Source organism: Delphinapterus leucas, chromosome 1 (assembly GCF_059928025.1).
Source record: "Delphinapterus leucas isolate spDelLeu-1000000601 "Yukka" chromosome 1, BTC_Dleu_Yukka2, whole genome shotgun sequence".
NCBI classification, from domain to species: domain Eukaryota; kingdom Metazoa; phylum Chordata; class Mammalia; order Artiodactyla; family Monodontidae; genus Delphinapterus; species Delphinapterus leucas.
Genome location: NC_143129.1, coordinates 89,461,252 through 89,488,086, shown reverse-complemented (window position 1 = coordinate 89,488,086; position 26,835 = coordinate 89,461,252). Strand labels below are relative to the sequence as shown.

Genomic DNA, 26,835 nt, shown 5'->3' with positions numbered 1-26,835 from the left:
TCTTATAGCTTTCAGAGTACAGGTCTTTTGCCTCCTTAGATAGGTTTATTCCTAGGTATTGTATTCTTTTTGATGCGATGGTAAATGGGATTGTTTCCTCAATTTCTTTTTCTGATCTTTTGTTGTTAGTGTATAGGAATGCAACATTTCTGTGTATTAATTTATTTGTATAGGAATGCAACATTTATGTGTATTAATTTAGTATCCTGCAACTTTGCCAAATTCATTGATGAGCTCTAGTAGTTTTCTGGTAGCATCTTTAGGATTTTCTGTGTATGGTATCATGGCATCTGCAAACAGTGACAGTTTTACTTTTTCCTTTGCAATATGGATTCCCTTTATTTCTTTTTCTTCTCTGTTTTCCATGGCTAGGATTTCCAAAACTATGTTGGATAAAAGTGGCAAGAGTGGACATCCTTGTCTTGTTCCTGATCTTAGAGGAAATGCTTTCAGTTTTTTTTTTTTTTACATCTTTATTGGAGTATAATTGTTTTACAGTGGTGTGTTAGTTTCTGCTTTATAACAAAGTGAATCAGTTATACATATACATATGTTCCCATATCTCTTCCCTCTTGTGTCTCCCTCCCTCCCACCCTCCCTATCCCACCCCTCTAGGTGGTCACAAAGCACCGAGCTGATTTCCCTGTGCTATGCGGCTGCTTCCCACTAGCTATGACCTACTAGAGAATGGACTTGAGGGTATGGGGAGGGGGAATGGTAAGCTGTGACAAAGTGAGAGAGTGGCATGGACATATATACACTGCTTTCAGTTTTTCAACACTGAGAATAAGGGTTTATGTGGGTTTGTCATATATGGCCTTTATTATGTTGAGGTAGGTTCCCTCTATGCCAACCTTCTGGAGAGCTTTTATCATAAATGGGTGTTGAATTTTGTCAAAAGCTTTTCCTGCATCTACTGAGATGATCGTATGGTTTTTATTCTTCAGTTTGTTAATGTGGTGTGTCCCACTGATTTGCATATATTGAAAACTCCTGCATCCCTGGGATAAATCCCACTTGATCATGGTGTATGCTACTTTTAACGTATTGTTTGTTGGATTCGGTTTGCTAGTATTTTGTTGAGGATTTTTGTGTCTCTGTTCATCCATGTGTAATTTTCTTTTATTGTGGTATCTTTGTCTGGTTTTGGTATCAGGGTGTTGGTGGCCTCATAAAATGAGCTTAGGAGTGTTTCTTTCTCTGCAATTTTTTGGAAGAGTTTCAGAAGAATAGGTGTTAACTCTTCTCTAAATGTTTGATACAGTTTGCCTGTGAAGCCATCTGGTTCTGGACTTTTGTTTGTTGGAAATTTTAAAATCACAGTTTCAATTTCAGTACTTGTGATTGGTCTGTTCATGTTTTCTATTTCTTCCTGGTTCAGTCTTGGGAGATTGTACCCTTCTAAGAATTTGTCCATTTCTTCTAGGTTGTCCATTTTATTGGTGTGTAGTTGCTTGTAGTAATGTCCTAATTTTATTGATTTGAGCCCTTTCCCTTTTTTTCTTGATGAGTCTGACTAAAGGTTTATCAATTTTGTTTATCTTTTCAAGGAACCAGCTTTTAGTTTCATTGATCTTGTTTTCTTTGTCTCTATTTCATTTATTTCTGCTCTGATCTTTATGAGTTTTTTCCTTCTACTAACTTTGGGCTTTGTTTGTTTTTCTTTCTCTAGTTGCTTTAAGTGTAAGGTTAAGTTGTTTATTTGATATTTTTCTTGTTTCCTAAGGTAATATTGTATTGCTGTAAACTTTCCTCTTGGGACTGCTTTTACTGTGTCCCATAGATTTTAGATTGTCATGTTTCATTGTCATTTTTCTCTAGGTATTTTTTGATTTCCTCTTTGATTTCTTCAGTGATCCATTGGTTGTTTAGTAACATATTGTTTAGCCTCCTCGTGTTTGTGTTTTTTACAGTTTTTTCCTGTAATTTCTTTCTTTTATTTTTATATTTAATAAATTTATTTATTTATTTATTTACTTATTTTATTTTTGGCTGCTTTGGGTTCTCGTTGCTGCTCACAGGCTTTCTTTTAGGTTCGGTGAGTGGGGTCTACTCTGTTGCAGTGCGTGGGCTTCTCATTGTGGTGGCTTCTGTTTGTTGCAGAGCACAGGCTCTAGGTGTGTGGGCTCAGTAGTTGTGGTACGTGGGCTCTAGAGCGCAGGCTTCTGTAGTTGTGGTGCACGGGCTTAGTTGCTCTGCAGCATGTGGGATCTTCCCGGACCAGGGCTCAAACCCATGTCCCCTGCACTGGCAGGTGGATTCTTAACCACTGCACCACCAGGGAAGCCCCTCCTGTAATTTATTTCTAATTTCAGAGCGTTGTGGTTGGCGAAGATGCTTGATATGATTTCCATTGTCTTAAATTTACCGAGGCTTGATTTGTGGTCCAAGATGTGATCTATCCTAGAGAACATTTTGTGTGCATTTGAGAAGAAAGTGTATTCTGGTGCTTTTGGATAGATGTTTTATAAATATCAGTTAAGTCCAAATGGTCTAATGTGTCATTTAAGGCCTGTGGTTCCTTATTGATTTTCTATCTGGATGATTTGTCCATTGGTATAAGTGGGGTGTTAAAGTCCCCCACTTTTATTGTGTTACTGTCAATTTCCCCTTTTATGGTTGTTAACATTTGCATTATATATTGAGGTGCTCCTATGTTGGGTGCGTATATTTTTACAATTGTTATATCTTCTTGTATTTTTCCCTTGATCATTGTGTAGTGTTCTTCCTTATCCCTTGTAACAGTCTTTAATTTTTTATCATTTTTTAACATCTTTATTGGAGTATAATTGCTTTACAGTGTTGTGTTAGTTTCTGCTGTATAACAAAGTGAGTCAGCTATATGCATATGTATATCCCCATAACCTCTTACTCATGTGTCTCCCTGTTATCCCACACCTCTAGGTGGTTGCAAAGCACCGAACTGATCTTCCTCTGCCATGCAGCTGCTTCCCACTAGCTATCTGTTTTATATTTGGTATTGTACATGTGTCAATGCTACTCTGTCACTTCGTCGCAGCTTACCCTTCCCCCTCCCTGTGTTGTCAAGTCCATTCTCTACGTCTGTGTCCTTATTCCTGTCCTGCCCCTAGTTCATCAGAACCATTTTGTTTTTTAGATTCCATATGTATGTGTTAGCATACGGTATTTATTTTTCTCTTTCTGATTTACTTCACTCTGTATGACAGACTCTGGGACAATTTCATTTCTTGTTATGGCTGAGTAATATTCCACTGTATATATGTGCCACATCTTCTTTATCCATTCATCTGTTGATGGACACGTAGGTTGCTTCCACGTCCTGGCTATTGTAAATATTGCTGCAATGAACATTGTGATACATGACTCTTTTTGAATTATGGTTTTCTCAGGGTATATGTCTGGTAGTGGGATTGCTGGGTCATATGGTAGTTCTATTTTTATTTTTTTAAGGAACCTCCATACTGTTCTCCATAGTGGCTGTATCAATTTACATTCCTACCAACAGTGCAAGAGGGTGCCTTTTTCTTCACACCCTCTCCAGCATTTATTGTTTGTAGATTTTTTGATGATGGCGATTCTGACCGGTGTGAGGTGATAATCTCATTGTAGTTTTGATTTACATTTCTCTAATGATTAGTGATGTTGAGCATCTTTTCATGTGTTTGTTGGCCATCTGTATATCGCCTTTGGAGAAATGTCTATTTAGGTCTTCTGCCCATTTTTGGATTGGGTTGTTTGCTTTTTTTGATATTGAGCTGCATGAGGTGCTTGTATATTTTTGAGATTAATCCTTTGTCAGTTGCTTCATTTGCAAATATTTTCTCCCATTCTGAGTGTTGTCTTTTTGTGTATATTTATGGTTTCCTTTGCTGTGCAAGATCTTATAAGTTTAATTAGGTCCCATTTGTTTTTATTTCCATTTCTCTAGGAGGTGGGTCAAAATGGATCTTGCTGTGATTTATGTCATAGAGTATTCTGCTTATGTTTTACTCTAAGAGTTTTATACTGTCTGCCCTTACATTTAGGTCTTTAATCCATTTTGAGTTTAATTTTGTGTAAGGTGTTAGGAAGGGTTCTAATTTCATTCTTTTACATGTAGCTGTCCAGTTGTCCCAGCACCGCTTATTGAAGAGGCTGTCTTTTCTCCATTGTATACTCTTGCCTCCTTTATCAAATATAAGTTGACCATATGTGCATGGGTTTATCTCTGGGCTTTCTCTCCTGTTCCATTGATCTGTATTTCTGTTTTTGTGCCCATACCGTATTGTCTTCATTACTGTAGCTTTGTAGTATATTCTGAAATCTGGGAGCCTGATTCCTCCAGCTCCATTTTTCTTTCTCAACATTGTTTGGCTATTCGGGGTCTTTTGTGTTTCCATACAAATTGTGCAATTTTTTCTTCTAGTTCTGTGAAAAATGCCATTGGTAGTTTGATAGGGGTTGCACTGAATCTGTAAATTGCTTTGGGTAGTATAGTCATTTTCACAATGCTGATACTTCTAATCCAAGAACATAGTATATCTCTCCATCTGTTGGTATCATCTTGAATTTCTTTCATCAGTGTCATATAGTTTTCTACATACAGGTCTTTTGCCTCCTTAGGTAGGTTTATGCCTAGGTATTTTTTTGTTGTTGTTGTTGCAATGGTAAATGTAGTGTTTCCTTAATTTCTCTTTCAGACTTTTCATCATTGGTGTAAAGGAATGCAAGAGATTTCTGTGAAGTAATTTTGTATCCTTCTACTCTACCAAATTCATTGATTAGCTCTAGTAGTTTTCAGGTAGCATCTTTAGGATTCTCTATGTACAGTATCATGTGATCTGCAAACAGTGACAGTTTCACTTCTTCTTTTCCAATTTGTATTCCTTTTATTTCTTTTTCTTATCTGATTGCTGTGGCTAAAACTTCCAAAACTATATTGAATAATAGTGGCAAGAGTGGGCAACCTTGTCTTCTTCCTGATATTTGAGGAAATGGTTTCAGTTTTTCACCATTGAGAACCATGTTGGCTGTGAGTTTGTCATATATGACCTTTATTATGTTGATGTAGGGTCCCTTTATGCCTACTTTCTGGAGAGTTTTTATCATAAATTGGTGCTGAATTTTGTCAAAAGCTTTTTCTGCATCTATTGAGATTATCATATGGTTTTTATCCTTCAATTTGTTAATGTGGTGTATCACATTGTTTGATTTGCATATATTGAGGAATCTTTGCATTCTTGGGATAAACCCTAGTTGACCATGGTGTATGGTCATTTTAAGTATTGTTGGATTCTGTTTGCTAGTATTTTGTTGAGGATTTTGGCATCTATGGTCATCAGTGAATTTGGCCTATAGTTTTCTTTTTTTATGACATCTTTGTCTGGTTTTGATATCAGGGTGATGGTGGCTTTATAGAATGAGTTTGGGAGTGTTCCTCCCTCTGCTATATTTTGGAAGAGTTTGAGAAGGATAGGTGTTAGCTCTTCTATAAATGTTTGATAGAATTCACCTGTGAAACCATCTGGTCCTGGGCTTCTCTTTTTTGGAAGATTTTTAATCACAATCTCAATTTCAGTCCTTGTGATTGGTCTGTTTATATTTTTTAATTTCTTCCTGTTCAGTCTCAGAAGGTTGTGCTTTTCTAAGAATATGTCCATTTCTTACAGGTTGTCCATTTTATTGGCATATAGTTGCTTGTAGTAATCTCTCATGATCCTTTGTATTTCTGCAGTGTCAGTTGTTACTTCTCCTTTTTCATTTCTTATTCTGTTGATTTGAGTCTTCTCCCTGTTTTTCTTGGTGAGTCTGGTAATGGTTTCTCAATTTTGTTTATCTTCTCAAAGAACCAGCTTTTAGTTTTATTGATCTTATCTATTGTTTGCTTCATTTCTTTTTCATTTATTTCTGATCTCATCCTTATGATTTCTTTCCTTCTGCTAACTTTGGGTTTTTTCTTTCTTCTTTCTCTAATTGCTTTAGGTGTAAGGTTAGGTTTTATTTGAGATGTTTCTTGTTTCTTGAGGTAGGATTGTATTGCTATAAACTTCCCTCTTAGAACTGCTTTTGCTGCATCCCATAGGTTTTGGGTCATCGTGTTTTCATTGTCATTTGTTTCTAGGTATTTTTTGATTTCCTCTTTGATTTCTTCAGTGATCTCTTGGTTATTTAGTACTGTATTGTTTATCCTCCATGTGTTTGTATTTTTTATAGATTTTTTCCTGTAATTGATATCTAGTCTCATAGCCTTGTGGTCGGAAAAGATACTTGATATTATTTCAATTTTCTTAAATTTTCCAAGGCTTGATTTGTGACCCAAGATATGATCTATATTGCAGAATTGTTCCATGAGCACTTGAGAAGAAAGTGTATTCTGTTGTTTTTAGGTGGAACGTCATATAAATATCAATTAAGTCCATCTTGTTTAATGTATCATTTAAAGCTTGTGTTGCCTTATTCATTTTCATTCTGGATGATCTCTCCATTGGTGAAAGTGGGGTGTTAAAGTCCCCTACTATCATTGTGTTACTATTGATTTCCCCTCTTATGGCTGTCAGCATTTGCTTTATGTATTGAGGTGCTCCTATGTTGGGTGCATAAATATTTACAATTGTTGTATCTTCTTGGATTTATCCCTTGGTCATTATGTAGTGTCCTTCTTTTTCTCTTATAATAGTCATTATTTTAGAATTTATTTTGTCTGATATGAGTGTTGCTACTCCAGATTCCTTTTGATTTCCATTTTTATGGAATACCTTTTTCCATCTACTCACTTTCAGTCTGTATGTGTCCATAGATCTGAAGTGGGTCTCTTCTAGCATATATATGGGTCTTTTTTTAAATTCTTTCAGCCAGTCTGCCTCTTTTGGTTGGAGCATTTAATCTATTTACAATTAAGGTAATTATCGGTATGTATGTTCTTATTGCCATTTTCTTAATTGTTTTGGATTTGTTTTTGTAGGTGATTTTCTTCCCTTCCTCTTTTGTTCTCTTCTCTTTTGATTTAATGACTATCTTTTAGTGTTATGTTTGGGTTGCTTTTTCTTCTTTGTGTGTGATTCTATTGTTTTTTGTTTGCAGTTCCCATGAGGTTTTGATATAGCAATCTTTATATATACAAGGTTGTTTTAAGTTGCTGGTATCTTAATTTCAAATGCATTTCCCATTTCCTGCTTTTGTACTCTCCTCACGGTTGCTGGTTTTGATATATTTGTATGTTGATGAATTTTTACTTCTACTGTATGTTTGCTTTTACCAGTAACTTTTCCCATTTGTGATTTTCTTGTTTCTAGTTGTGGCCTCTTTTTTTCCCCCCACCTAGCGAAGTTCTTTTAGCATTTTTTGTAAGGCTGGTTTGGTAGTGCTGAATTCTCTTAGCTTTTGCTTATCTGTAAAGCTTTTAATTTCTCCCTGGAATCTTAATGAGAGCCTTGTTGGGTAAAGTATTCTTGGTTGTAGGTCTTTCCCTTTCATCACTTTAAATATATTCTGCCACTCCCTTCTGGCCTACAGAGTTTCTGCTGAAAAATCAACTGATAGCCTTATGGGTTTTCCCTTGTATATTATTTGTCACTTTTTCCTTGTTGCTTTTAATATTTTTTTCTTGGTATTTAATTTTTTTCTGTCTGATTAATATGTGTTTTGGCATGTTCCTCCTTGGGTTTATCCTGTATGGGACTCTCTGTGCTTCCTGGCCTTGAGTGAGTGTTTCCTTTCTCATATTAGGGAAATTTTTGACTATAATTTCTTCAAATATTTTCTCAGGCCCTTTCTCTTTCTCTTCTCCTTCTGGGACCCATATAATGCAAATTTTGGTACATTTATTGTTGTCCCAGAGGTCTCTGAGACTGTCCTCATTTCTTTTAACTCTTTTTTTCTTTATTCTGTTCTGTGGCAGTGATTTCCACCATTCTATATTCCAGCTCACTTGTTCATTCTTCTGCCTCAGTTATTCTGCTATTGATTCCTTCTAGTGTATTTTTCATTTCATTTGTTGTATTGTTCATATCTGTTCTTTAAATCTTGTAGCTCTTTGTTAAACATTTCTTGTATCTTCTTGGTCTGTGCCGCCATTCTTTTTCTGAGATTTTGGATCATCTTTAGTATTGTTACTCTGAATTCTCTTTTGGGTAGGTTGCCTATGTCCTCTTCATTTAGTTGTTCTTTTGGGTTTTTATCTTTTTCCTTCATCTGGAACATACTTCTCTGTCATCTCATTTTGTCTAACTTTCTGTGTTTGTGGTCTCCTTTCCGCAGGCTGCAGGATCATAGTTCCTCTTGCTTCTGGTGTCTGCTCCTTGGTGGAAGAGTTTGGTCTGGGGCCTTGTGGAGGTTTCCTGGTGGGAGGGACTGGTGCCTGCCCTCTGGTGGGTGGAGCTGGGTCTTGTCCGTCTGGTGGGCAGGACTGTGTCAAGCGGTATGTTTTGAGGTGGCTGTGAGCTCAGTACTCCTTTAGGCAGCCTGTCTACTGATGGGTAGGGTTGTATTCCTATCCTGCTGGTTGTTTGGCCTGAGATGTTCCAGTGCTGGAGCCTGCATGCTGTTTGTGGGGCTGGGTCTAGTGCTGAAATTGGAAACTCCAGGAGTGCTTATGCTTATCAATATTCCCTGAGGTCTCCACAACCAGTGTCCTTGCTTCCACAGTGAGCTACAGCCAACCCGTGCCTCCCGAGGAGACCTCCCAAGACCCTTAGGTAGGTCTAGCCCAGGTTCCTGTGGAGATACTGCTTTGTGCTGGGTCCCTGTGCATATGAGACCCTGTGTGTGCCCTCTAAGAATGGAGTCTCTGTATCCCTCAGCTCTGTTGGGCTCCCGCACTCAAGACCCACTGGCCTTCAAAGCCAAATGCTCGGGTGGCTCTTCCTCCCGATGCCAGAACCTCACACTGTGTTGGAGGGCTATTTTTATGTGGGAACGTCCTTGTGTAGTCTCTGTGTGTTTAATATTTTTTGGTTTGGGGGCTGTTTCTTAGTATGGATGTCTGCCACCTGTTTCCTAGTGTATGCTGGCCGTTATCTCCTTGATAGGAGGTTGTGGTGACCAGAGCCTGCACTGGATATTGAGTGAGGCCTCCCCTTTGCTCTGTGATTGTCACAGCCCTGTCAGGGGCAGGGTTTGCTCCCTAGTTCTTGGAGTAGAGGCCCCCAGATCTGTTTTGGAGCTGTATTTCTGATCTGCAGTGCTAGGTAGGCAGGATTGGAGCATTCCCACTGGGAGAGACGCCGCTAAATATTACTCTTCTGAAACTGTTCACCTGTGAGTGTGCTCTGTTGTGTCACCTTTTACCCATTGTGTGGGCTCACAAATTACATTTTTGTTGTCAGTGCTCATGACCCACCTTAACTGTGGGTATGCCAGCAATTAATTGGCCCTGGTGTCTCTTTGGCGTTGTTTTCACCAGGCCACCACCACAGACCTACTGAAGTCAGGTCCAAGGACTGCAGTAATCGTGCACCTGGACGCACTGTTGGAGATATGGAGGCTGCTCAGACTGTGGCCTAGCCTAACTTCTGAGTGTATGTGCCCACAAACCCTCCACTTGCTAAAGCTAGACCTGTCTCATCTTCGGGAGCACTCATTGTCCTTTCAAATGTTCCACAGGTGCTGAATTTACAAAGCTGGCAGCAGGAGTGTAAATCTGTGGTTCGCACAGCCTCAAGGAGAGATTTAGGCTCTTCTTCCTTAGTCACACAACCCCTGGGGCTCAGCTTTGGTTTCAGCTCCACATCTGCGTGTGGGTCACCCACTGGTGTCTGCTCCTGAGGTTGCCCCAGAGTACATGAGCCTGCCCTGGCGAGAGGGGGCTGGGGCAGCGATTTGGGTATGTGAGCCCACCCAGACAGGTTGGGGGGAGCTGAGGTGGCGACCAGGGCATGCAAGTCTGCTCAGGAGGGAGCTCCTTGTAATGCCCATGGAGGCAAGGGCCAGCACGTGGGGAAAGAGGCTGCAATGACAGCCCCGCCCTTCATGTGCCATTCAACAATGATGCTTCGCTTCTATGGTTCCCCAGGCTTCTTCCACGAATGTTCCCAGTTGCGGAGCTCCTCACTCCTGTCCCTTCAGGCTGTCTCCTCGCAGCCAACAACAGACCTCTCCCTGGGTCTGCTCTCCAAACCCCATGTTCCAGCACCCAGCCCCCGCCTGCAGTGGCAGACACATGTCTCAGGCTGGGGCGTGCAGGGCTGTGGCATGGACCATCTGTGTAGGTCTCACTCTGTCCTGCCTGCCACAGACTGGTTGCTGTACTCTCCTTCGAGCCCCTGAAGTTCCCCTTCTGTCCCAGCTGATCTTCCCACTGGTGAGGGGGCTTCCCTGGGTGCAGGAGCCTCTCCTCTTCTTCAGCTCCCCACCAGGGGCACTGGTCCCATCCCACTTCCTCTTTTTTTCCTTTCTTTCATCCTACTGAGTTATGCAGGAATCTTTCTTGTCCTTTTAGGTGTCCAAGGTCCTCTGCTAGTGTTTAGAAGGTGCTCTGTGAGAATTGTTCCATTTGTGGATGTATTTGTTGGGAGAGGTGAATTCCATGTCCTCCTACTCTGCCATCTTGACTCCTCCCCACCTCATTGTGGTTTTGATTTGCATTTCGCTGATGATTAGTGATGTTAAGCATCTTTTCATCTGCCTGTTGGCCTTCTGCATGTCTGTTTTGGAAAAATGTCTATTCAGGTCTTCTGCCCTTTTTTTAATCGAGTTGCTTGTTTATTTTGATGTTGAGTTGTATGAGTTCTTTGTATATTTTGGATGTTAATCCCTTATCAGATATATTGTTAGAAATATTTTTTCCCATTCAGTAGAGTGCTTTTTCATTTTGTTGATAGTTTCCTTCTCTATGCAAAAGTTTTTATTTTGATTCCCATTTGTTTAATTTTTGCTTTTGTTACCCTTGCCTAAGAAGACATATCCAAAAAAAAATATTGGTAAGATCAATGTCAAAGAGCATACCGCCTATGTTTTCTCCTAGGAGGTTTATGGTTTCAGGTCTTGCATTTAAGTCTTTAATCTATTTTATTTTTGTATATGGTGTGAGAAAGTAGTCCAATTTGATTCTTTTGCATGTAGCTGTCCAGTTTTCTTGACACAATTTATGAAGAGGCTGTCTTTTTCTCATTGTGTGTTCTTCTTTTGTTGTAGATTAATTGACCATATAAGCATAGGTTTATTTCCGGACTCTCTATTCTGTTCCATTGATCTATGTGTCTGTTTTTGTGCCAGCTCCTTTGATTACTGTCGCTTTGTAGTACAGTGTTGAAGTCAGGGAGTGTGATACCTCCTGCTTTGCTGTTCTTTCTCAAGATTTTTTTAGCTATCTGGGATCTTTCATGTTTCCATACAAATTTTAAAATTATTTGTTGTAGTTTGGTGAAAAATGCCATTGGTATTTTGATAGAGATTGCACTGAATCTGTAGATTGCCTTAGGTAGTATGGTCATTTTAACAGTATTAATTCTTCCAATCCCTGAGCTTAGTATATTTTCCCATTTTTTTTGTGTGGCATCTTCACTTTCTTTCATCTGTGTCTTATAGTTTTCTGAGTACAGGTCTTTACCTCTTTATTTAGATTATTCTTAGGTATTTTATTCTTTTTCTTTTGCAATTTTAAATGGGATTTTAAAAAAATTTTTCTTTCTGCTTGTTCATTGTTAGTGTTTAGACATGCAACAGATATCTGTATGTTCATTTTGTATCCTACTATTTCTTTCAATTTTAGTAAATAATATTTTGGGGGGATTTTGCCCTGTTAATCTACATTTTCTATATTTTGAAAATTGTAGCGTCTATAGTATTGTCCTTTTTTCAATCCTGATGTTAGTTATTTATGCCTTTTGTTATTCTTGATCAGTCTTACCAGGCATTTATCAATTTTGGAAGTTTTAAAAAAACACAGCTTTGGATTTTTTGATCTTCTCTGTAGGGTGCTTGTTTTTGTTTCATTAATTTATGTTCTTTATTATTTTCTCCTCCTTTTATTGTTTTTTCATTATGTTCTTTTCCCAATTTGATATTAATTCTTTGATAATTAATTTTCAGTCTTTCCAGTGTACACATTTTAAGGCAATATATTTCCTTCTAAGCTTGTTGTAGTTGTGTCTCGTAGGTTTAAATATATATTAAATTAGTATTGTTTCATTCAATACCTTCCTATATTTCTCAGTTTCTGAGCTTAACAGCATGTTATGTTTTTGGAATTGATTTCTATCATAAGCACACTGTAATTAGAGAACACACTCTGGTATGACTTCAGTACTTTGGAATTTATTGACATTTGCTTGATGGACCAATATAGGGTTACTGTTTATAAACACACCCATATACCTGAAAATAATGTGTATTCTACAGTTGTTGGGTGAAGTGTTCCATTTGGTCAAGATTATAGTCCTATTCTTTAAACTGCTGCATATTTATTGATTCTATATCTTTACTTCTTTTTTCTTCGTGTTTTATTACTTGAATGAGATTGATGTGTTAAAAAATCTCACTTGATGATTGTGGATTTCTATTCTTCCTTGCAGTTCTGTCAATTTTTCTTTTAATACCACGTTATTAGGTACATACTATAATATATGTAATTTTTTATTATACAATGTGGAACTTTATGTGTATACTTAATATATATTCTATATATATTCTGTATATTCTATACATAATAGAACTTTTTTCCACTTTAAAGACACTCATTTTATCTATGTAATAGTGTTTTCTTGCCTTAGAGAATAATTCTTTTTTATTGTTATAACTATACCAGTTTTATTCTTAGTGTTTACAGGGTTTAATTAATTTATTTATTTAAAATTTTTATTGGAGTATAGTTGATTTACAATGTTGTGTTAAGCATGGTATTTTTAACAACCTATTTACTATTGTGCTTTCTATATCTTTGTTTTATATGTGTCTCTTATGAACAACATACAGCTGGAGTTCATAATTTTTGTCCTTTTTACTGGTACATTTTAGCTTCAGAATACATAATCTCCTTTCTCTCTCATGTCTAACTTATATGCTATCATACTCTTATTATTGTCACATATTGTAATGAATTTGTTTTTATAAGGGTTTTGTATTGCCCAGGAAGAAGGAAAGAATAGAGTGAATTGGGGAGAGGCAATAAATACTAAGAATGTTTAGAATTGATGAAATACACGAATTCATAGATATAGGAAGACTGATGGATACCTAGAAGGAAAAATTAGAATAAATCCAGAACTAGACTTAGTATAGTAAAACTACAGAAAGTTAGACACACATAGGTCTTAAAAGTAGCTAGAGAGAAATGAGAGATTACCAATGAAAGAATGACAAGAGATTTACCGTGGACATCTCAGCAAGCAACAGTGGAAGTTAGAAATCAGTGAAACAATATTCTCAAGTACAGAGAAAAGATCAACCTTGAATTATGTCCACAACGTGTCTCTCTTTTATGTTGGAGAAATCAGGACATTTTTAGATGAAAAACTGAAGGAGACATATTTTTCAAGAACACTCAGATAGTTAACAAAAATGATCATGTATAGGGCCACAGAATTCAAAGGCTTGAAATCATACAGAATATGTCCTCTAACCACAATTCTATTAATCTAGAAATTATAACATGTGTTTTTTTAATGAAGGTCTGAAGTTAATACCTTTATTATGAACATTGTTATGCCAGTATATTTGAAAGATATAAAAAATATAAAGCGAAGTCGATTAACCAAAACAATCTCAAAACGAATAATTAACCTGAATAGTCCTATTAAGGAGATTGGATCAGCAGTTTAAAATCTTTCAACAAACAAACTTCAGACTCAGATGGTTTTAGATTGGAGTTGCATTTGTAGAAAATCTATAAGAATCTCCAGATGAGTTAATAAAGTATTGAGTCATTTAGTAAGGTTGATAGATATATAATCATTACACAGAAAAAATTACTAGTCTTAAACATCTGCAACAAGCTATTAGAAAATGTAATTTTATGTGAAAATGCTGGTTCTCTCCAAATTGATATACATATTCACACACTGTTGCTGGGAGTTTAAATTGGTACATATACTTTGGAAAACAATGTTGTTATCTTGTAAAGTTGAACATGCAATCTGCAATTTCAGGTCTGGATATAGAGAAATTTATACATTTGTACCAGGAGACAATGTTTTTGAGAACAGTCACACCATTATTGTGTGTATTATCTCCAAGTTGAATACAATTCAGTGTCTGTGAACAGTTGAGTACATAAATAAACCATGGTATATTCATACAATGGAACACTACTCTGCAGAGAAAATGAAGGAACTATACACACATAAATATGTAAAACCTACTGCTGAGTGAAAATGCAAGACAGAAAAATATACATACTAAGAAAACATTTATATAGAGTCTGAAACAAAAAACTCTGAAATACTGATATATCATTATGCAGTAAAGCTATAAAAAAGGGGAAGGGACTCATGAATATTAAATTAAGAATCTTTGTTACACTTGGGAGAGCAGAAGGGGAAACTAATGAACAGAGGCATTCAGAAGCCTATATCAACATTGATAATATTCTGTGTTTTAAAGTTGGTGATTGTGGGACTTCCCTGACGGTCCAGTGGCTAAAACTCTGTGCTCCCAATGTAGGGGGGCTGGGTTTGATCCCTAGTCAGGAAACTAGATCCCACATGCCACAACTAAGAGTTTGCATGCTACAACTAAAGATCCTGCATGCTGCAGCTAAAGGACCCATGTGCCACAACTAAAGGTTCCTCACGCCTCAACTAAAAGATCCCGCATGCAGCAATGAAGATCCCACATGCTGCAACTAAGACCCGGCACAGCCAAATAAATAAATATTAAGAAAAATAAAGTTAGTGGTTCTTTCATGGGTACAGAATACAGTCTGTTTCATTATTAAGTTACCCATGCCTCCCTTCCCCAATTCCTGTCACTGTTCTCTACCCCCTCCTCAATTCTAATTCAGTCCTAATGCCATAAGTGATTCTGGAGGGTGGGTGCTAATTAAAGGTCCTCTTTTTTAAAATATTTATTTTATTATTTATTTATTTTATTTTTGGCTGCATCAGGTCTCAGCTGCGGCACACGGGATCTATTGTTGTGGTGCGCAGGCTCTAGAGCACGTGGGCTCTGTAGTTGCAGTATGTGGGCTCTCCAGTTGTGGCCTGTGTGCTCAGTAGTTGCAGTGCACAGGCTTAGTTGCCCTGAGGCATGTGGGATCTTAGTTCTCTGACCAGGGATCGAACCCACATCCACTGCACTGGTAGGCGGATTCTTAACATTGGACCACCAGGGAAGTCCTAAGGTCCTCTTTCTTTTGATAATTATTATATTAGTAAATATTTGTACAAAATATATGGAAAAAATAGAAATTGAAGGTGTTGATTCTTTATAGAAAATTAATCTTAGTAATACTGAGTGTGCTTTTTAATGGAATCCATTTTAACTGTTTTTCTTTAGTTGCTTGTGTTTTTAATGTCATATCTAAGGATCCATTGCCAAATCTATTGTCATGCATTTTAACTCCTATTTTCTTCTAAGAGTTTTTGGTTTTATCTATTACATTTAGATCTTTAATCTATTTTGAGTTATTTTTGTAATATGATATGAGGTAAGAGTCCAACTTCATTCTTTTCCATGTGCTTATTATTTGTCTTAACAACATTTGTTAGAAACTGTTCTTTCTCCATTGAATTCTTTTGTCATTCTTATTGTTAGAAGCTATTCTTTCTCTATTGAATTGTCTTGTCATTCTAAGTTGAACATAGTTGTATAGCTTTATTTCTGGACTTCCTATTCTATTCCATTGATCCATATGTTTACCTTATGTCAGTACCATGCTGTTTTGATTACTGTAGCTTTGTAGTGAGTTTTAAAATTGGGGATTATGTGTCCTCCAACATTGTTCTTTTTCAAGATTGTTTTGGCTATCCAGGGTCCCTGGGAATTCCTTGTAAACTTTAGGATCAATTTGTTCTGACAAAAGGCAGTTGGAATTTGGGTAGAGATTGCAATGGATCTTTTCACTCTGTTGATAATGTTCAAGGGGACACTATCAAAGGATGAAAGGACACTATCAAGGGAGTGAAAAGACAAGCCAAAAAATTGGAAAAAATATTTGCAAATCATTATTTGGTAATGATCTAATATCCAGAATATGTAAAGAATATTTACAATTCAGCAACAAAAGCCAGTCACTGAAGAACAAATACTGCATGATACCTAAAATAGTCAAACAAATAGAAGCAGAAATTAGAAAAGTAAATACCAGGGACTAGGAGGGAGGGGGAAATGGGGAGTTGTTCTTCAATTTGCTTAGGTTTCAGTTATGCAAGATAAAGTAGTTCTAGAGATCTGCTCTACTACATAGTGCCTGTAGTCAACAAATCTGTATTGTTTACTTAAAGCAGTCTACAGATTCAATGCAATCCCTATCAAATTACCAATGGCATTTTTCACAGAAATAGAACAAAAATTTTTACAATTTGTGTGGAAACAAAGGACCCCAAATAGCCGAAGCAATCTTGAGAAAGAAAACTGGAGCTGGAGGAATCAGACTCCCTGACTTCAGACTACACTACAAAACTACAGTAATCAAGACAGTATGGTACTGTTATGGTACTGTAACAGTAATATAGATAAATGGAACAGGATAGAAAGCCCAGAGATAAACCCACACACCTGTGGTCAACTAATCTATGAAAAAGGAGGCAAGAATATACAATGGAGAAAAGACAGCCTCTTCAATAAGTGGTGCTGGGAAAACTGGACAGCTACATGTAAAACAATGAAATTGGAACACTCCCTAACACCATACACAAAAATAAACTCAAAAGGGATTAAAGACCTAAATGTAAGGCCAGACACTATAAAACTCTTAGAGGAAAACATAGGCAGAACACTCTTTGACATAAATCACAGCAAGATCTTTTTGGACACACCTTCTAGAATAATGAAAATTAAAACAAAAATAAACAAATGGGACCCAGTTAAGCTTAAAAGCTTTTGCACAGCAAAGGAAACCATAAACAAGACCAAAAGGCAACCCTCAGAATGGGAGAAAATATTTGCAAATGAAGCAACTGACAAGGGATTAATCTCCAAAATATACAAATAGCTTATGCAGCTCAATATCCAGACAAACAACCCAATCAAAAGTGGGCAGAAGACCTAAATAGGCTTTTCTCCAACGAAAACATACAGATGTCCAAGAGGCACATGAAAAGCTGCTCAACATCACTAATTATTAGAGAAATGCAAATCAAAACCACCATGAGGTATCACCTCACACTGTTCAGAATGTCCATCATCAAAAAATCTACAAACAATAAATGCTGAAGAGGGTGTGGAGAAAAGGGAACCCTTTTACACCGTTGGTTGGAATGTAAATTGATACAGCCACTATGGAGAACAGTATGGAGGTTCCTTAAAAAACTAAAAATATAACTACCATATGACCCAGCAATCACACTACTGGGCATATACCCTGAGAAAACCATAATTCCAAAAGATGCATGCACCCCAGTGTGCATTGCAGCACTATTTACAATAGCCAGGCTGTGGAAGCAACCTAAGTGTCCATCAACAGAGGAATGTATAAAGAAGATGTGGTACAATGGAATATTACTCAGCCATAAAAAGGAATGAAGTTGTGCCATTCGCAGAGACGTGGATGGACCTAGAAACTGTCATACAGAGTGAAGTAAGTTAGAAAGAGAAAAACAAATGTTGTATATTAACGCATGTATATGGAATTTAGAAAAATGGTGCAAATGAACCTATTTGCAAAGCAGAAATAGAGACACAGTTGTAGAGAGCAAATGTATGGACACTAAGAGAGGGGTGAAATGGATTGGGAGATTGGGACTGATGTATGTACACTACTATGTATGACGTATTTGGCTGGTGAGTACCTACTGTATAGCACAGGGGGGAAAAAAAGAAGGTACATTCTGTTTGCAGGACATATATTAAGTTAGCCTTAAAAATACATTCCAGTATACATTACATGCAGACAAGTACTGTTTGATTCCACTTATACGAGGTGCCTAGAATAGTCAAATTCATAGAGTCAGAAAGTACATTGGTAGATGCCAGGGGCTGGGGGGTAGAGGGAGTGGGGAGGGAGAATGGGGAGTTAATGTTTAAAGGGGACAGAGTTTCAGTTTAGGAAGGTGAAATATTCGGGAGATGGATGATGGTGAGAGTTGCACAACAATGTGAATGTACTTAGTGCCATTGAATCGTACAGTTAAATATGGTTAAAATAGTATGTTTTATATCATGTGACTTTTACCACAATAAAAACATTTAAAAAATGTATCAGGGTTAGGAGGATAGGGAGAAATAGGCATCAGTTAAAAAGAACCTGAACACTATCTATTAGAAGGAATAAATATGCACAAAATTTAAAAAAAATTGTTAGGAGAGTAGTCTCATGTAAGTGTTCTTATGACAAAAAAAACGGGACAGAAGGAAACTTTTGAAGATGATGGATATGTCTATTACCTTGATTTTGGCGATGATTTCATGGGTGTATGCATTTGTCCAATCTCATCACACTGTATACATTAAATATGTGTCGTTTTTTTGCATATGTTATACCTCAATAAAGCTTTTTTTTTTTGAAAAAATGCTTTTTCTTTGAATCGCATGTGTGTTCTGTCCAAATGGAATAGTTACTTATTGTAATAAAACAGCAAACTGAGACTAAATAAATATTGTTGAAAAATTCATTAAAAATAAAAATATGGCTGCTTTTAAAATATTACTTGTCAAGACTAAATATGTATTTTAGGGAAAAAGATACATATTGTGAAAAATAAAGCACATCTCACCATATGAAAACTGTAAGTAAAATGATCCAACTATAATATCTATGAATAAATCATCTTTTAAGAGTCACAAAACCACAAAATGAATACAGAATATTTTCAAGTAATCCACAGAATTTATTAATGTTCATGCTGTTTTCTTTATTCAAAGGTCAATAAATTAGAATTAGAACTAGAAGGTGCCAAACAAAAATTTAAAGAAATGACCGACAGCTATCAGAAAGAAATTGAGGACAAAAAGCTATTAGAAGAAAATCTTTTGGGAGAGGTAGGAAAAACTAAATATGTTTGAGAAGTTGTTATACTAAAACCCTATATTTGTATGTTTGCATTTTAAGAGAAAAGTAATAATTCTTTTAACATTATGATTCTTTAGAAGATTTAATAAATTTATATAGGGATAATTAATTAGCTTTTTTAATAGAAGCTAAAAGTATCATTGTTATTCTAAGTATTTGAGTATTGGGTAGTATATAATCATTTTGAAAAGGTTAAATGATCTTTACAGTGTTATACTGTCATTCACTTAGTAGAAGACCCTAACTAAAATAAACCAAAACAATAATGTATTTTCTACTTGGCTTTCCTAATTTCCTGGTGTTTGATTTCTGTATTTTAACTTAAATTTAACATTTAAGTTAAATTTGTTTTTTGTGTATTAATTTTAAAAAACTTTAAATTTATTTGATAGGTTGAGAAAGCAAAAGTAATAGCTGATGAAGCAGTAAAATTACAGAAAGAAATTGATATACGATGTCAACATAAAGTAGCTGAAATGGTAGCACTTATGGAAAAACATAAGGTAATTTTTTTCCTGTTGTGTAATGAAAATTATTAATTGGAGCCATATTTATGCATAAAAATGGTAAAATATAGCATTCTGATTTGTCAGAGAAAATTATTGTCTATGCAACAATGACTAATTATAGCTGGAATACTCTTGATCTCTCATTTCTCCAAGTTCAAGTCTTAACCACATGAAGCTGAGCCTGGGGGTCACTTCCTTGAGGAAGTCTCTCCTTATTGTCTTGATGGATAAACGTAATCACTCTTTTCCTCAATTTTCATAGTAGTCTCTTATAGACTTTTCCACCTTGTAGTTATTTAAATACATACCCAGGATATGTATTTAAATAAATATAATATAACTATAAATATAATATTTTTATCCTCTACCTGTGTCTAACACATACTAGGCTAAACAATAATAAATAGATGAAAGACAATGTTTGTTGTGTTTGTGAGTGTGCTCTATTTTTTATTGTTGTTTGAAAGTAATCATTCTCTTAGGGAATTAAGCCCTATACTCTTCAAGATTTGGAGAGGAAGTGGGCTATACCTATCAATTAATCTTTATAAGTTGTCGCTAGGATATTATTATGAAGTAACCAATGAGGATTTAAAAAATATTTTAAGTAATATTGTGAACTCATAGATTTAAGCATATTTGGTATGTCTTAATCCAGTACAGTTTTGATCCTTGTTGACACTTAAATTGTCCCAACTTTGGCCAGTGGGAGCCTCCTCGAACTGGTTGGCAGGTCCCTTTGATTTGACCCTAATAATCTGTGACAGCTTTCTTGCTTTCTGTTATGACAAAATGTTCAAGACTCATTTTGTATTCCCTGCACAAGATCTGGAATCAGCCGTTTTTCGAAGAGGTCCTGTGTTTCTAGACTTTTTATAAATTATGAAATTCAGTGTCTCTAATTTAAAAAATTATTTCTTGCTCTTGGGTTATTTCCAAGACAGTCATCTATGTTTCATTGTTTTTATTGTTAGAATTTAAAAATGTAGTTGAAAAAATTAAAAAATAGCTCAGATATGTATTACTGAATTCATAAACATCATTTTTTATAAATATTAAATGCATAAGAATACCAGTCGTATTAAAATGTAATCTTTTGTGCTTCTAATATACTTAAAATGGTTTCTCTTTTTAACATAGCACCAATATGATAAAATTGTTGAAGAAAGAGACTCAGAATTAGGACTTTATAAGAGCAAAGAACAAGAACAGTCATCATTGAAAGCATCTTTGGTGAGAACAAATAGCAGTAGAAGCCAATTTTCATGTCAGCATGGCTGTTAGTAAAGAATAATAAATAAAACCATAATTTTGAACTGTAGAATCAAATAATCATAAATCTGAAAGGGATGTTATAGATCTTATAGGTAGGTGGTTTTCTAATCATTTTTTTGGTAAAACGAACTCTGTTTTTCAAATGAAAAGTTATAAACTCCAGTTACGAATAAGTTTTGAGCTCTGATTGAGGTTGGGAAAGGAGGAGTGAGATAGATTGGGAGATAATGAGAAGGAGACATATACATAGTGTTAAACATTTCTTTAGAGCAAACTATACAAAATTTGTCTAAATGAAATCTTTAGTTATATTCAACTAGGAGCCTTCATATCAGTAGGGTTTTAAAAAGTGTATATATTTCATGAGTGAATTTATTTCTCTATAAAACTAAATTGTTTTTGAAACACTAGTTTGAATTTTTATTGTCTTAAGAAATATATGGATGCACTTATAAGTTTCATGTTCCTTTTTCTTTAGGAGACTGAACTATCCAATCTCAAAAATGAACTTTGTTCTGCTAAGAAACAACTTGAAATAGAAAGAGAAGAAAAAGTAGGTTTTGTGGCATTATAGATAAAGTAACTAATTTTAAGTTTTAGGTGTAACTTAAGTTTTTATAAACATGTCATATTAGAAAATAATAGGGTAAATTTGAGTAAGGATTAAAAATATAATTTTCCCCATTAGCTTTTATTTCAGAAGTATTTAGCATATTCCCTTGTTTAAATATTAAAGACATATAAATATAAGTATACTTTAAGAGTAGGCGAGCTTTCAGATATAAATATTTGAGAAATATTATTTCATATATTATAAAGTACTTATGTATTTGGATGTGTTTTTTAGCTATTGATCATGTTTCCAAAAAAAAATAATGCCTTATATTTGTATAGTGTTTTGGAATTTACAAAGTGAATTGACTCGCACTTTAAAATGACAAATACTTTTTTTTTCTTTCTATATGACAGCTCACTGTGCTGAGTATACTACTTATATATAATTTAATCTTTATAACAGTTCTATAAACAATACTTATTATTATCTCCATTTTTATAGAGGTTAGCTTATTTATTCAGGATCACATAATAAAAAAAATAGAATGGCTTAGAATTCAAATCTAGGTTTATTTTTCATGATTCCAAATCCTCCTCCCTAATCACTCTGCAACATGCCTAGGTAACATGCAATTTCAATTTCAAACCTCTGTGCATTTGTTCACTTTGTTTCCTGCATTTAATTTCTTTCTTCCTTTCTCCACCTATGGAAAACTTCACATATCTTTTATCTTGCAAAGGTGAGCTGACTGTATATAAGTATTCTCATAGTATTTTGCTCTTATATTAAAATAGTTATGTCACTCTGTGCCCCATTATATTTCAAGTTCCTCAAGGGCTGGGGTTATGTCTATTTATCTTTGTCTTTCCTTTATTTGAGCATAGTGCTTTGAAAATTTTCTGTTTTCGACAAATGTTTGTCAAAGAAATGACTAAGTGGCTTTTACTTCACCTGCGATTGTAGCATACATATTTACCTTTATCCTACTGTTTTAGTAAAAGAGGAATAATACTTCCTTGTATTAAACCACTCCTAATGTTCTTTCTTCTAGGTTCTTTTTCCAATTTTATTGAGATATAATTGACAGCACTGTATAAGTTAAGGTGTACAGCATGATTTGCCTTACATACATTGTAAAATGATAACCACAATAAGTTTAGTTAACATCCATCATCTCATATAGATTAAGAAAAAGAAAGACAAAGAAAAAAAGGTTTTTTCCTTGTGATGAGAACTCTTAGGTTTTACTCTCTTAGCAACTTTCAAATGTACCATACAGTAGTGTTAATGATAGTCATCATGTTATACATTACATCCCTAGTACTTGTCTTATAACTGGATGTTAGTGCCTTTTGACCACCTTCATCCAGTTCCCCATCACCCCAAACCCTGCATCTTGTAACCATAAATCTAATCCTCTTCTCTGTGAATTTAGTTGTGTTTTGTTTGTTTCTTAAGATTCCACATATAAGTGATATCATATAGTATTTGTCTTTCTCTGTCTATTTCAGTTAGCATAATGCTCTCAAGGTCTAACCATGTTGTTGCAAATGAAAGGATTTCCTTCCTTTTACACCTGAATAATACTCCATTGTATATATATACTGCACTTTCTCTATCCATTCTTTGTCTATGGACACTCAGGTTGTTTCCATGTATTGGATGTTGTGAATAATGCTACATGGGGGTGCAAATACCTCTTCAACATAATAATTTCATTTCCTTTGGATGTAGTCTCAGAAGTAGAATTGCTGACTTGTATTGCAGTTCTATTTTTAATTTTTTGAAGAATCTTTATACTGTTTTCTGTAGGGGCTGAACCAATTTACCTTCCCATCTGTAGTGCACAAGGGTTCTTCTTTTTCTCTGCATCCATGCCAGCGTTTATCTCTTGTTTTATTTGATAATAGCCATTCCAACAAACATGAGGTAATATATCTAATAGTACTTTTGATTTGCAGTTCCCTGATGATTAGTGATGTTGAATACCTTTCCATTTACTTGTTGGCCATTTATATATCTTCTTTGGAAATATGTCTACTCAGGTCCTGTGCCAATTTTTAAATTGGATCGTTTGGCTTTTGGCTATTGAATTGTATGAGTTCTTTATATGTTTTTGACATTAACCCTTTATCACATATATGGTTTGCAAATATTTGGCAGTGTTTTGCATAGTTGGGGAAGCTAGGTGCTTACTTTCCTGGTCTCACTTTTCCCCATGGGAAAAATTGCTGACTTAACAGGTTCTCTCTGGGAGCTGTGCTGTACTGTCTTGGGAGAGGGGGTGATGTGGGTAAAATGAAACCATTCTTCTTATCTTCTTCAGTGTGTTGAATCTGGGATTTTTTTTTTTTTTCTCTAATGGTGTGCTGGAAGTTCTCTTTTGAACTCCAGAACTTCCACAGAGGTATTCTCATCTATGGATTATAGTCAAAATCTGTGTTCTTGATGGGGAGGACGGTAAAAACGCCTATTCTGCCATTTTGCTGAAATCACTCTCCCCTTTTTCCTAATGTAAGCATTTAGTACTATAAATTTCTCTCTCAGTACTGCTTTAGCTGTGTCCCGTATGTTTTGATATGTTGTGTTTTGTGTTCATTCAGTTTTTTTTTTTACTTCTTTACTAGACTTTTGAAATGAAAGGTTAGCCCTACTTTTCATGTCTCTAAAGACTTTTTTTTTTACATCTTTACTGGAGTATAATTGCTTTACAATGGTGTGTTAGTTTCTGCTTTATAACAAAGTGAATCAGTTATACATATACATATGTTCCCATATCTCTTCCCTCTTGTGTCTCCCTCCCTCCCACCCTCCCTATCCCACCCCTCTAGGTGGTCACAAAGTACCCAGCTGATCTCCCTGTGCTATGCGGCTGCTTCCCACTAGCTATCTATTTTATGTTTGGTAGTGTATATATGTCCATGCCACTCTCTCACTTTGTCACAGCTTACCCTCCCCCCTCCCTATATCCTCAAGTCCCTTCTCTAGTAGGTCTGTGTCTTTATTCCCGTCTTACCCCTAGGTTCTTCATGACATTTTTTTTTCTTAGATTCCATATATATGTGTTAGCATACGGTATTTGCCTTTCTGTTTCTGAGTTACTTCACTCTGTATGAAAGACTCTAGGTCCATCCACCTCACTACAAATAACTCAATTTTGTTTCTTTTTATGGCTGAGTAATATTCCATTGTATATATGTGCCACATCTTCTTTATCCATTCATCCGATGACGGACACTTAGGTTGCTTCCATCTCCGGGCTATTGTAAATAGAGCTGCAATGAACATTTTGGTACATGATTCTTTTTGAATTATGGTTTTCTCAGGGTATATGCCCAGTAGTGGGATTGCTGGGTCATATGGTAGTTCTGTTTGTAGTCTTTTAAGGAACCTCCATACTGTTCTCCATAGTGGCTGTACCAATTCACATTCCCACCAGCAGTGCAAGAGGGTTCCCTTTTGTCCACACCCTCTCCAGCATTTATTGTTTCTAGATTTTTTGATGATGGCCATTCTGACCAGTGTGAGATGATATCTCATTGTAGTTTTGATTTGCATTTCTCTAATGATTAATGATGATGAGCATTGTTTCATGTGTTTGTTGGCAATCTGTATATCTTCTTTGGAGAAATGTCTGTTTAGGTCTTCTGCCCATTTTTGGATTGGGTTGTTTGGTTTTTTGTTATTGAGCTGCTTGTAAATTTTGGAGATTAATCCTTTGTCAGTTGCTTCATTTGCAATATTTTCTCCCATTCTGAGGGTTGTCTTTTGGTCTTGTTTATGGTTTCCTTTGCTGTGCAAAAGCTTTGAAGTTTCATTAGGCCCCATTTGTTTATTTTGGTTTTTATTTCCATTTCTCTAAGAGGTGGGTCAAAAGGGATCTTGATGTGATTTACGTTATAGAGTGTTCTGTCTATGTTTTCCTCTAAGAGTTTGATAGTTTCTGGCCTTACATTTATGTCTTTAATCCATTCTAAGCTAATTTTTGTGTATGGTGTTAGGGAGTGTTCTAATTTCATACTTTTACATGTACCTGTCCAGTTTTCCCAGGACCACTTATCAAAGAGGCTGTCCTTTCTGCACTGTACATTCCTGCCTCCTTTATCAAAGATAAGGTGACCATATGTGTGTGGGTTTATCTCTGGGCTTTCTATCCTGTTGCATTGACCTATATTTCTGTTTTTGTGCCAGTACCATAGTGTCTTGATTACTGTAGCTTTGTAGTATAGTCTGAAGTCAGGGAGCCTGATTCCTCCAGCTCCGTTTCTGGTTCTCAAGATTGCTTTGGCTATTCGGGGTCTTTTCTGTTTCCATACAAATTGTGAAATTTTTTGTTCTAGTTCTGTGAAAAATGCCAGTGGTAGTTTGATAGGGATTGCATTGAATCTGTAGATTGCTTTGGGTAGTAGAGTCATTTTCACAATGTTGATTCTTCCAATCCAAGACCATGGTATATCTCTCCATCTATTTGTATCATCTTTAATTTCTTTCATCAGTGTCTTATAATTTTCTGCATACAGGTCTTTTGTCTCCTTAGGTAGGCTTATTCCTAGATATTGCATTCTTTTTGTTGCAGTGGTAAATGGGAGTGTTTTCTTGATTTCACTTTCAGATTTTTCATCATTAGTGTATAGGACTGCCAGAGATTTCTGTGCAGTAATTTTGTATCCTGCTACTTTACCAAATTCATTGATTAGCTCTAGTAGTTTTCTGGTAGCATCTTTAGGATTCTCTATGTATAGTATCATGTCATCTGTAAACAGTGACAGCTTTACTTCTTCTTTTCTGATTTGGATTCCCTTTATTTCCTTTTCTTATCTGATTGCTGTGGTTAAAACTTCCAAAACTATGTTGAATAAGAGTGGTGAGAGTGGGCAACCTTGTCTTGTTCCTGATCTTAGTGGAAATGCTTTCTCTTTTTCACCATTGAGGATGATGTTGGCTGTGGGTTTGTCATATGTGGCCTTTATTATGTTGAGGAAAGTTCCCTCTATGCCTACTTTCTGCAGGGTTTTTTATCATAAATGGTTGTTGAATTTTTTCGAACGCTTTCTCTGCATCTACTGAGTTGATCATATGGTTTTTCTCCTTCAATTTGTTAATATGGTTTATCACATTGATAGATTTGCGTATATTGAAGAATCCTTGCATTCCTGGAATAAACTCCACTTAATCATGGGGTATGACCCTTTTAATGTGCTGTTGGATTCTGTTTGTTAATATTTTGTTGAGAATTTTTGCATCTATGTTCATCAGTGATATTGGCCTGTAGTTTTCTTTCTTTGTGACATCCTTGTCTGGTTTTGGTATCAGGGTGATGGTGTCCTCGTAGAATGAGTTTGGGAGTGTTCCTCCCTCTGCTGTGTTTTGGAAGAGTTTGAGAAGGATAGGTGTTAGCTCTTCTCTAAATGTTTGGTAGAATTTGCCCGTGA

At 35.9% G+C, this 26,835-nt stretch overlaps 1 protein-coding gene across 1 annotated transcript in view; it reads left to right on the top strand.

Moving 5' to 3' along the window:
• SYCP1 (synaptonemal complex protein 1) overlaps positions 1-26,835 on the top strand; it is a 152,521-nt gene that overhangs the window by 92,207 nt on the left and 33,479 nt on the right. Inside the window, exons 23-26 of the mRNA XM_022583832.3 lie at positions 18,916-19,032; positions 19,456-19,566; positions 20,713-20,805; positions 21,326-21,400. Coding sequence (XP_022439540.1) covers positions 18,916-19,032; positions 19,456-19,566; positions 20,713-20,805; positions 21,326-21,400 — 396 coding nt within the window. The remainder of the gene's footprint in view (positions 1-18,915; positions 19,033-19,455; positions 19,567-20,712; positions 20,806-21,325; positions 21,401-26,835) is intronic.